This window comes from Hyla sarda, unplaced genomic scaffold (genome assembly GCF_029499605.1).
Source record: "Hyla sarda isolate aHylSar1 unplaced genomic scaffold, aHylSar1.hap1 scaffold_166, whole genome shotgun sequence".
NCBI classification, from domain to species: domain Eukaryota; kingdom Metazoa; phylum Chordata; class Amphibia; order Anura; family Hylidae; genus Hyla; species Hyla sarda.
Window position 1 is genome coordinate 345,990 of NW_026608298.1, and position 11,829 is coordinate 357,818.

The 11,829-nt window shown below is 59.1% G+C and overlaps 1 protein-coding gene across 1 annotated transcript; it reads right to left on the reverse strand.

Annotated features, from left to right (window-relative positions):
• Positions 1-1,202: 1,202 nt before the first annotated feature.
• LOC130311709 (profilin-1-like) lies at positions 1,203-11,598 on the reverse strand. The gene is made up of 3 exons (XM_056552509.1): positions 11,380-11,598; positions 4,208-4,391; positions 1,203-1,497 (listed from the first exon to the last, which is right to left on the reverse strand). The coding sequence occupies exons 1-3, from the start codon at positions 11,500-11,502 to the stop codon at positions 1,400-1,402; spliced, it is 405 nt and encodes a 134-aa protein (XP_056408484.1). The 5' UTR covers positions 11,503-11,598; the 3' UTR covers positions 1,203-1,399.
• Positions 11,599-11,829: the final 231 nt, after the last annotated feature.

Genomic DNA, 11,829 nt, shown 5'->3' on the forward strand with positions numbered 1-11,829 from the left:
ACCAATCAATCCTGCAGGGACACCTTACACTGAGGTCTGACCAGTCAATCCTGCAGGGACACCTTACACTGAGGTCTGACCAGTCAATCCTGCAGGGACACCTTACACTGTGGTCTGACCAATCAATCCTGCAGGGACACCTTACACTGAGGTCTGACCAATCAATCCTGCAGGGACACCTTACACTATGGTCTGACCAGTCAATCCTGCATGGACACCTTACACTGTGGTCTGACCAGTCAATCCTGCATGGACACCTTACACTGTGGTCTGACCAGTCAATCCTGCAGGGACACCTTACACTGTGGTCTGACCAGTCAATCCTGCAGGGACACCTTACACTGTGGTCTGACCAGTCAATCCTGCAGGGACACCCTACACCCTGCAGCACCAGGAAGCTATATGCGAGCTTGTGCTTGAAGTCTGCATCAGATCCTATGACAACACTTCCTGCCAGATGAGGGACTTGAATCACCCCAGGATGTAGAAAGCAGGGTCTGGAATCCGGCCAAGCAGGACACAACAGTCATTGTTATCCGGAGTCTTTGTGCCATGTCATGACAGGAAGTGTTGTCATAAGGAAGTGAGAAGCCTGTCACAAGCAGACACTCCAGGAGGGGTCCCATCCATTGCATGGTCAGGATAAACTGAAGTGGCCCCTGACAAGTGCTTAGACCAGTGTTACCCAACCAGGGTGTGTGCAGGCATGATGGGAGTTGTAGTTTTGCAAGAGCTGGAGGCCCTCTGGTTAGAAGACACTAGCTGAAGGCACCAGTGGGGCCCCCAACTGAGTGATAAGTGGGGTCACAGGAGCCGAGGGCCAGTATGAGCACAAGACACGTATACAATACCGCCACAGCCTAGGGGCCCCCACCACGAGGTTACATTAACCATACAGGGGCCCTGTAGTCTGACCCCCGGACACACGACACCTACACAATACCGCCACAGCCTAGGGGCCCCCCACCACGAGGTTACGTTAACCCTACAGTGGCCCTGTAGTATGACCCCCGGACACACGACACCTACACAGTACCGCCACAGCCTTGGGGCCCCCACCACGAGGTTACGTTAACCCTACAGTGGCCCTGTAGTATGACCCCTACACGATACCGCTGCAGCCTAGGGCCCCCCACACCAGGTTACATTAACCCTACAGTGGCCCTGTAGTCTGACCCCCGGACACACGACACTACACCACATATGGCATATTTTTTTTTATTCTTAAACCAGATATAAATTTCCTTTTTCTTTTCTCAAAAAAAAAAATAAATCGTTCATTGTGATGACCGGGGAAGCGAAAGTGATAAAAAAACCAAAAGGCAGGAGGGGGAGGGGCAGACAAGAACTCATTGGTTGGTCCGATGTTGGCAGCTGGATCAGTAGTCATGGCGGCAGATCACATGTTCCGTTCTCGCAGATACTTGGTCATGGCGTGTGCTTTAGAATTCACCGTCCCCCCGTGGATGCCTTCTCCTCCCATCACAATGACGAAAGCTGCGGGAGAGAAGAGCGGGTTACATGAGGGGCCCGACAAGACTAAAGGGAGAGAAGAGCGGGTTACATGAGGAGCCCGACAAGACTAAAGGGAGAGAAGAGCGGGTTACATGAGGGGCCACAGCAAGGAGCCCGACAAGACTAAAGGGAGAGAAGAGCGGGTTACATGAGGGGCCCGACAAGACTAAAGGGAGAGAAGAGCGGGTTACATGAGGGGCCCGACAAGACTAAAGGGAGAGAAGAGCGGGTTACATGAGGGGCCACACAGCGAGGGGCCCGACAAGACTAAAGGGAGAGAAGAGCGGGTTATATAAGGGGCCACAGCGAGGAGCCCGACAAGACTAAAGGGAGAGAAGAGCGGGTTACATGAGGAGCCACACAGCGAGGGGCCCGACAAGACTAAAGGGAGAGAAGAGCGGGTTACATGAGGGCCACACAGCGAGGAGCCCGACAAGACTAAAGGGAGAGAAGAGCGGGTTACATGAGGGGCCACAGCAAGGAGCCCGACAAGGCTAAAGGGAGAGAAGAGCGGGTTACATGAGGGGCCCGACAAGACTAAAGGGAGAGAAGAGCGGGTTACATGAGGGGCCACACAGCGAGGGGCCCGACAATACTAAAGGGAGAGGAAACCTGTTCAGAGGAGTGTTGCCCATAGCAACCAGTCAGATCACTTTCATTTTTGAAAAGGCCTCTGATGTGATTGGTTGCTATGGGCAACACTTCCTCTGAACAGGTTTTGATAAGTCTCCCCTAAGGGAGGTGCTGGACCTCCATGTGATGAGGTGATACAGGGCCTGACCAACAGGGGGCAGAGCAGGTTACTCCCACCACTATATATACAGGGCCTGACCAACAGGGGGCAGAGCAGGTTACTCCCACCACTATATATACAGGACCTGACCAACAGGGGGCAGAGCAGGTTACTCCCACCACTATATATACAGGGCCTGACCAACAGGGGGCAGAACAGGTTACTCCCAACACTATATATACAGGACCTGACCAACAGGGGGCAGAACAGGTTACTCCTACCACTATATATACAGGGCCTGACCAACAGGGGGCAGAGCAGGTTACTCCTACCACTATATATACAGGACCTGACCAACAGGGGGCAGAGCAGGTTACTCCCAACACTATATATACAGGACCTGACCAACAGGGGCAGAGCAGGTTACTCCCACCACTTTATATACAGGGCCTGACCAACAGGGGGCAGAGCAGGTTACTCCTACCACTATATATACAGGGCCTGACCAACAGGGGGCAGAGCAGGTTACTCCTACCACTATATATACAGGGCCTGACCAACAGGGGGCAGAGCAGGTTACTCCTACCACTATATATACAGGGCCTGACCAACAGGGGGCAGAGCAGGTTACTCCTACCACTATATATACAGGACCTGACCAACAGGGGGCAGAGCAGGTTACTCCCACCACTATATATACAGGGCCTGACCAACAGGGGGCAGAACAGGTTACTCCCAACACTATATATACAGGACCTGACCAACAGGGGCAGAGCAGGTTACTCCCACCACTTTATATACAGGGCCTGACCAACAGGGGGCAGAGCAGGTTACTCCTACCACTATATATACAGGGCCTGACCAACAGGGGGCAGAGCAGGTTACTCCTACCACTATATATACAGGGCCTGACCAACAGGGGGCAGAGCAGGTTACTCCTACCACTATATATACAGGACCTGACCAACAGGGGGCAGAGCAGGTTACTCCTACCACTATATATACAGGGCCTGACCAACAGGGGGCAGAGCAGGTTACTCCCACCACTTTATATACAGGGCCTGACCAACAGGGGGCAGAGCAGGTTACTCCCACCACTATATATACAGGGCAGGTTACTCCCACCACTATATATACAGGGCCTGACCAACAGGGGGCAGAACAGGTTACTCCCACCACTATATATATATACAGGGCCTGACCAACAGGGGCAGAACAGGTTACTCCCACCACTATATATACACAGGGCCTGACCAACAGGGTGCAGAACAGGTTACTCCCACCACTATATATACAGGGCAGGTTACTCCCACCACTATATATACAGGGCCTGACCAACAGGGGGCAGAACAGGTTACTCCCACCACTATATATATACAGGGCCTGACCAACAGGGGCAGAGCAGGTTACTCCCACCACTTTATATACAGGGCCTGACCAACAGGGGGCAGAGCAGGTTACTCCTACCACTATATATACAGGGCCTGACCAACAGGGGGCAGAGCAGGTTACTCCCACCACTATATATACAGGGCAGGTTACTCCCACCACTATATATACAGGGCCTGACCAACAGGGGGCAGAACAGGTTACTCCCACCACTATATATATACAGGGCCTGACCAACAGGGGCAGAACAGGTTACTCCCACCACTATATATACAGGGCAGGTTACTCCCACCACTATATATACAGGGCCTGACCAACAGGGGGCAGAACAGGTTACTCCCACCACTATATATATACAGGGCCTGACCAACAGGGGCAGAGCAGGTTACTCCCACCACTATATATATACAGGGCCTGACCAACAGGGGGCAGAGGAGGTTACTCCCACCACTATATATACACAGGACCTGACCAACAGGGGCAGAACAGGTTACTCCCACCACTATATATACACAGGGCCTGACCAACAGGGGGCAGAGCAGGTTACTCCCACCATACACAGGGACCCACCTGAATTTGTTTTCCCAATGGTGATGTTATACGTTGGCCCCTCTGACGCCTTCGTCCTGACGTCCATGGTGTGGGAGTCGTTAATGTTGTCCCGGATGAGGCTGCAGCGCACCCCCCCCAGCGTCAGGCCGTTTGTGTAGAAGCTGGTGCGATCCTCAGCGGCCAGAGCGGCGATCTCTGCGGGCTGGAGAGAGAAGAGACGTTACAGATCTGGAGGGGATTGGCCCTGGGACAGATTAGGGTGAGGACCGGCTGCACCCTGTACAGGGGCCCACAGCACTGCTCCTCCCCAGGATGGTACCCGGCCCCAAGCCCACAGCACCGCTCCTCCCCAGGATGGTACAGGGGCCCACAGCACCGCTCCTCCCCAGGATGGTACAGGGGCCCACAGCACCGCTCCTCCCCAGGATGGTACCCGGCCCCAAGCCCACAGCACCGCTCCTCCCCAGGATGGTACCCGGCCCCAAGCCCACAGCACTGCTCCTCCCCAGGATGGTACCCGGCCCTAAGTCCACAGCACCGCTCCTTCCCAGGATGGTACAGGGGCCCACAGCACCGCTCCTCCCCAGGATGGTACCCGGCCCCAAGCCCAGAGCGCCGCTCCTCCCCAGGATGGTACCTGGCCCCAAGCCCAGAGCGCAGCTCCTCCCCAGGATGGTACCCGGCCCCAAGCCCAGAGCGCAGCTCCTCCCCAGGATGGTACCCGGCCCCAAGCCCAGAGCGCCGCTCCTCCCCAGGATGGTACCCGGCCCCAAGCCCACAGCACCGCTTCTCCCCAGGATGGTACCCGGCCCTAAGCCCACAGCACCGCTCCTCCCCAGGATGGTACCCGGCCCCAAGCCCAGAGCGCCGCTCCTCCCCAGGATGGTACCCGGCCCCAAGCCCAGAGCGCAGCTCCTCCCCAGGATGGTACCCGGCCCCAAGCCCAGAGCGCAGCTCCTCCCCAGGATGGTACCCGGCCCCAAGCCCACAGCACCGCTTCTCCCCAGGATGGTACCCGGCCCCAAGCACCGCTCCTCCCCAGGATGGTACCCGGCCCCAAGCCCACAGCGCCGCTCCTCCCCAGGATGGTACCCGGCCCCAAGCCCACAGCACTGCTCCTCCCCAGGATGGTACCCGGCCCTAAGTCCACAGCGCCGCTCCTCCACAGGATGGTACCCGGCCCCAAGCGCTGCTCCTCCCCAGGATGGTACCCGGCCCTAACCTCACAGCACCGCTCCTCCCCAGGATGTACAGGGGCCCACAGCACCACTCCTCCCCAGGATGGGACCCGGCCCCAAGCAATGCTCCTCCCCAGGATGGTACCCGGCCCCAAGCCCACAGCACCGCTCCACCCCAGGATGGTACCCGGCACTAACCCCACAGCACCGCTCCTCCACAGGATGGTACCCGGCCCCAAGCGCTGCTCCTCCCCAGGATGGTACCCGGCCCTAACCTCACAGCACCGCTCCTCCCCAGGATGTACAGGGGCCCACAGCACCACTCCTCCCCAGGATGGGACCCGGCCCCAAGCAATGCTCCTCCCCAGGATGGTACCCGGCCCCAAGCCCACAGCACCGCTCCACCCCAGGATGGTACCCGGCACTAACCCCACAGCACCGCTCCTCCCCAGGATGGTACCCGGCCCTAAGCCCACAGCGCCGCTCCTCCCCAGGATGGTACCCGTCCCTAAGCCCACAGCGCCGCTCCTCCCCAGGATGGTACCCGTCCCCAAGCCCACAGCACCGCTCCTCCCCAGGATGGTACCCGGCCCCAAGCCCACAGCGCCGCTCCTCCCCAGGATGGTACCCGGCCCTAAGCCCACAGCGCCGCTCCTCCCCAGGATGGTACCCGGCCCTAAGCCCACAGCACCGCTCCTCCCCAGGATGGTACCCGGCCCCAAGCCCACAGCACCGCTCCTCCCCAGGATGGTACCCGGCCCCAAGCCCACAGCACCGCTCCTCCCCAGGATGGTACCCGGCCCTAAGCCCACAGCGCCGCTCCTCCCCAGGATGGTACCCGTCCCTAAGCCCACAGCACCGCTCCTCCCCAGGATGGTACCCGTCCCTAAGCCCACAGCGCCGCTCCTCCCCAGGATGGTACCCGTCCCTAAGCCCACAGCGCCGCTCCTCCCCAGGATGGTACCCGGCCCTAAGCCCACAGCGCCGCTCCTCCCCAGGATGGTACCCGGCCCTAAGCCCACAGCGCCGCTCCTCCCCAGGATGGTACCCGGCCCTAAGCCCACAGCGCCGCTCCTCCCCAGGATGGTACCCGGCCCTAAGCCCACAGCGCCGCTCCTCCCCAGGATGGTACCCGGCCCCAAGCCCACAGCACCGCTCCTCCCCAGGATGGTACCCGGCCCCAAGCCCACAGCACCGCTCCTCCCCAGGATGGTACCCGGCCCCAAGCCCACAGCACCGCTCCTCCCCAGGATGGTACCCGGCCCCAAGCCCACAGCACCGCTCCTCCCCAGGATGGTACCCGGCCCCAAGCCCACAGCACCGCTCCTCCCCAGGATGGTACCCGGCCCTAAGCCCACAGCGCCGCTCCTCCCCAGGATGGTACCCGTCCCTAAGCCCACAGCACTGCTCCTCCCCAGGATGGTACCCGTCCCTAAGCCCACAGCGCCGCTCCTCCCCAGGATGGTACCCGTCCCTAAGCCCACAGCGCCGCTCCTCCCCAGGATGGTACCCGGCCCTAAGCCCACAGCGCCGCTCCTCCCCAGGATGGTACCCGGCCCTAAGCCCACAGCGCCGCTCCTCCCCAGGATGGTACCCGGCCCTAAGCCCACAGCGCCGCTCCTCCCCAGGATGGTACCCGGCCCTAAGCCCACAGCGCTGCTCCTCCCCAGGATGGTACCCGGCCCTAAGCCCACAGCGCCGCTCCTCCCCAGGATGGTACCCGGCCCTAAGCCCACAGCACCGCTCCTCCCCAGGATGGTACCCGGCCCTAAGCCCACAGCGCCGCTCCTCCCCAGGATGGTACCCGGCCCTAAGCCCACAGCGCCGCTCCTCCCCAGGATGGTACCCGGCCCTAAGCCCACAGCACCGCTCCTCCCCAGGATGGTACCCGGCCCCAAGCCCACAGCACCGCTCCTCCCCAGGATGGTACCCGGCCCTAAGCCCACAGCTGCCTATACCTGAGCCCGCAGGGTGACAGCTGCAGCAGTTCCAGGCCTGTCCCATCATGTTGCAGGAATGTGGGGTATGTGGCCCCTACAGATCACACACACAAGGCAGTGGCCCCTGCAGTACATCCCAGGTTCCTCCCCTCACTGATGAGACCAAGAGGGCACTACAAGTACCAGGCAGATACAGGTCAGGGGTCAGTCACCATTACTGAAGGAAGACATGAAGGTGACCCCGATAGAGACCCTGCTCAGTCCCTACCGCTCCCTGTTATCAGCCATGAGGCTGCGTCTGCATCAACTGGGTAAAATCGGCAGGAAGAGGCCGAGGAGCCGCAGCCTCCGCTCACTTCCTGCAGGGCGCCCACCCCCGCCACTTCCTATTACTCTGCACTTATCCTTTTATAGGCAAAGAAGTAACAAGCGGCTGCACCGAGGACAACTCCAGCTGTACAGCCGCACATCCCCCCCCCGGATAATCACAGCTCTGCTACACCGAGGACAACTCCAGCTGTACAGCCGCACATCACCCCCCCCCCCGGATAATCACAGCTCTGCTACACCGAGGACAACTCCAGCTGTACAGCCGCACATCACCCCCCCCCCCCCCCCGGATAATCACAGCTCTGCTACACCGAGGACAACTCCAGCTGTACAGCCGCACATCACCCCCCCCCCCGGATAATCACAGCTCTGCTACACCGAGGACAACTCCAGCTGTACAGCCGCACATCTCCCCCCCCCCCCCCCGGATAATCACAGCTCTGCTACACCGAGGACAACTCCAGCTGTACAGCCGCACTTCACCCCCAACGGATAATCACAGCTCTGCTACACCGAGGACAACTCCAGCTGTACAGCCGCACATCTCCCCCCCCCCCCCCGGATAATCACAGCTCTGCTACACCGAGGACAACTCCAGCTGTACAGCCGCACATCACCCCCCCCGGATAATCACAGCTCTGCTACACCGAGGACAACTCCAGCTGTACAGCCGCACATCTCCCCCCCCCCCGGATAATCACAGCTCTGCTACACCGAGGACAACTCCAGCTGTACAGCCGCACATCACCCCCCCCCCCCCGGATAATCACAGCTCTGCTACACCGAGGACAACTCCAGCTGTACAGCCGCACATCACACCCCCCCTGGATAATCACAGCTCTGCTACACCGAGGACAACTCCAGCTGTACAGCCGCACATCACACCCCCCCCGGATAATCACAGCTCTGCTACACCGAGGACAACTCCAGCTGTACAGCCGCACATCACCCCCCCCCCGGATAAACACAGCTCTGCTACACCGAGGACAACTCCAGCTGTACAGCCGCACATCAGTCTAATGTTACAACCCCTCACAGGGGCAGATTACAGTCACAGCTCTACTGCACGGAGAACTACACTGTTCTGCAGCAGGGGCATTGCTTTCTAAAATGTAAAGAACCCCCATAACAAGTCCTCACACCCACGACCCCCCATAACAAGTCCTCACACCCACTGACCGGCCACTCCCAAGTCGTCCCCCCCCCCCCCCCCCAGGAATCTCCTGCCACCAATCTACAGGTAGAGGAGTCCTTAGGGCATTCCTGGGGCCACACTTCAGGAGGGCGGGGCTACTACCACACCAGAGAAACTACACAGCCAGGAGCCTTAGGGGCCGAGCCGCCATTAACCCTTCAGGGGCCACATTCTTCAGCGGTCAGGAGATAAGTCATCAACCTCATATCTAGGAAAGCACAGAACTGGACACCGAGGGGCCACATAGAGTACAGGACTACTGCACAGCTGGAGGGGCCACATAGAGTACAGGACTACTCCACACCAAGAGGGGCCACATAGAGTACAGGACTACTCCACACCAAGAGGGGCCACATAGAGTACAGGACTACTCCACACCAAGAGGGGCCACATAGAGTACAGGACTACTGCACAGCTGGAGGGGCCACATAGAGTACAGGACTACTGCACAGCTGGAGGGGCCACATAGAGTACAGGACTACTGCACAGCTGGAGGGGCCACATAGAGTACAGGACTACTCCACACCAAGAGGGGCCACATAGAGTACAGGACTACTCCACACCAAGAGGGGCCACATAGAGTACAGGACTACTCCACACCAAGAGGGGCCACATAGAGTACAGGACTACTCCACACCAAGAGGGGCCACATAGAGTACAGGACTACTCCACACCAAGAGGGGCCACATAGAGTACAGGACTACTCCACACCAAGAGGGGCCACATAGAGTACAGGACTACTCCACACCAAGAGGGGCCACATAAAGCACACGACTACTGCACAACTAGAGGGGCCCAGGGGCCAAAACTAGTATGGAAAAGTGTAGACGACCACTACAGAGCAGTAGGGGCCCCAAGGGCCACACCAAATACAAGAAATCAACATGACAAACAGCAAGAGGGGCCCATAGCATCCCCCAGGGCCGCAGTACAAGGGAGTTCACAGGACTACACTCCATCCCCAATACAGGAAAGAGGAAGTGCAGCAGCTGTGGCCCCGCACACGTCACAGGAAGCCGGGCCACCAGATAATCCACATGTCAGCCGCCCACCTACTCCCCGCCGGCCGCCCAACTACTCCCCGCCGGCCGCCCAACTACTCCCCGCCGCCCGCCCAACTACTCCCCGCCGGCCGCCCACCTACTCCCCGCCGGCCGCCCGCCCAGCTACTCCCCGCCGGCCGCCCACCTACTCCCCGCCGGCCGCCCGCCCAGCTACTCCCCGCCGGCCGCCCACCTACTCCCCGCCGGCCGCCCGCCCAGCTACTCCCCGCCGGCCGCCCACCTACTCCCCGCCGGCCGCCCGCCCAGCTACTCCCCGCCGGCCGCCCAACTACTCCCCTACATCTCTATAAAGACCAAGCCACCAATAACCAGAGAACCCTCACCGTGATCCCTGAACCCTTAAGGGACAACCGGGGCACCCACCCTAACATGGGAGGAGCCTTATATATGGGTGTCCATATGACACCCTGCATATAGGAGCCACCAAGATGTACTGAGGCCTATACCCCAATGTAGGCGGACCCTATACTCCCAAGGGTGCCCCATACCCCAATGTAGGCGGACCCTATACTCCCAAGGGTGCCCCATACCCCAATGTAGGCGGACCCTATACTCCCAAGGGTGCCCCATACCCCAATGTAGGCGGACCCTGTACTCCCCGGGTGCCCCATACCCCAATGTAGGCGGACCCTATACTCCCAAGGGTGCCCCATACCCCAATGTAGGCGGACCCTATACTCCCAATGGTGCCCCATACCCCAATGTAGGCGGACCCTATACTCCCAAGGGTGCCCCATACCCCAATGTAGGCGGACCCTATACTCCCCAGGTGCCCCATACCCCAATGTAGGCGGATCTATACTATGGGGCCCAACACAGGAGTTTGCAATAAGTTTGGCCAAACCCCAATGGAGGAGGAGCCTATAGAACAGAAGCATGTATACAACCCTAACATGGGAGGAGTCTATACCATATACCACCCCAACATGGGAGGAGCCTTATATACAGAAACTCATTCGACACAACAGAGGAGCTACACATATGTACACAAACACCCCAATTTAAGAGGAGACTTATATACAGGGGCCCATATAACACCCCAACACAAGGAACCTAATATACATAGAAGTCTATATAACACCCCTATATAGGAGGAGCCAGTGATATATACAGAAGCCATATAACACCCTCCTGTAGGAGGAGCCTATATTATATGCTGGGGTCCATATATAACACCCTCCACTATACAGAGACCATATAACACCCTCCTGTAGGAGGAGCCTGTGATATACAGAGACCATATAACACCCTACTGTAGGAGGAGCCTGTGATATACAGAGACCATATAACACCCTACTGTAGGAGGAGCCTGATCTATATACAACCATTAGAGCAGCTCACAGTATCAGCCCCATACTGCCATAATACATATAGGATAACACCCCATAAGGGGCGGGGCCCAGATCACTGAGGCCTGACAGGAGCCCGGGAGCAGCTGAGTCTCCACACACCCGCCTCACCCGAGCACAGGCCCCGCACTCACCGTGATCTTGCTCAGACTCCCACATGGGTGAGCGGCCCACACACAGCACGGGTTGAAGCCGCAGATGACCGCGTCCTGCACATCAGGCCCCACCAGATTCTTAATGTAATCGTCCCAGGACATGGCGGGCGGCTCTCGGGTGTTCTCGGGCGTCGGAGGGTGTAGCTGCCTCGTGCGGCTTCGGCTGGTGCGCGCGCGGAGTCTCGTCCCGCCAGCCCCGCCCTTTTATATATGGCACGAGGCCGGCCATAACTGACGTCCCAGAGGGGCGGGGACTGCGCAGGCTCACATCTCACAAGGGGCGGGGCTGCGGTCAGGGCATCATGCGCGGGCTGCGGGGCAGGGCGCGGCCATCCACCTACTGCGCAGGTGCCGAAAGGCGATGACGTACCATGGGTGTCCCTGGCAATAGCGCGCATGCGGAAAAATGAGGCGGAGATTGAAGGTTGT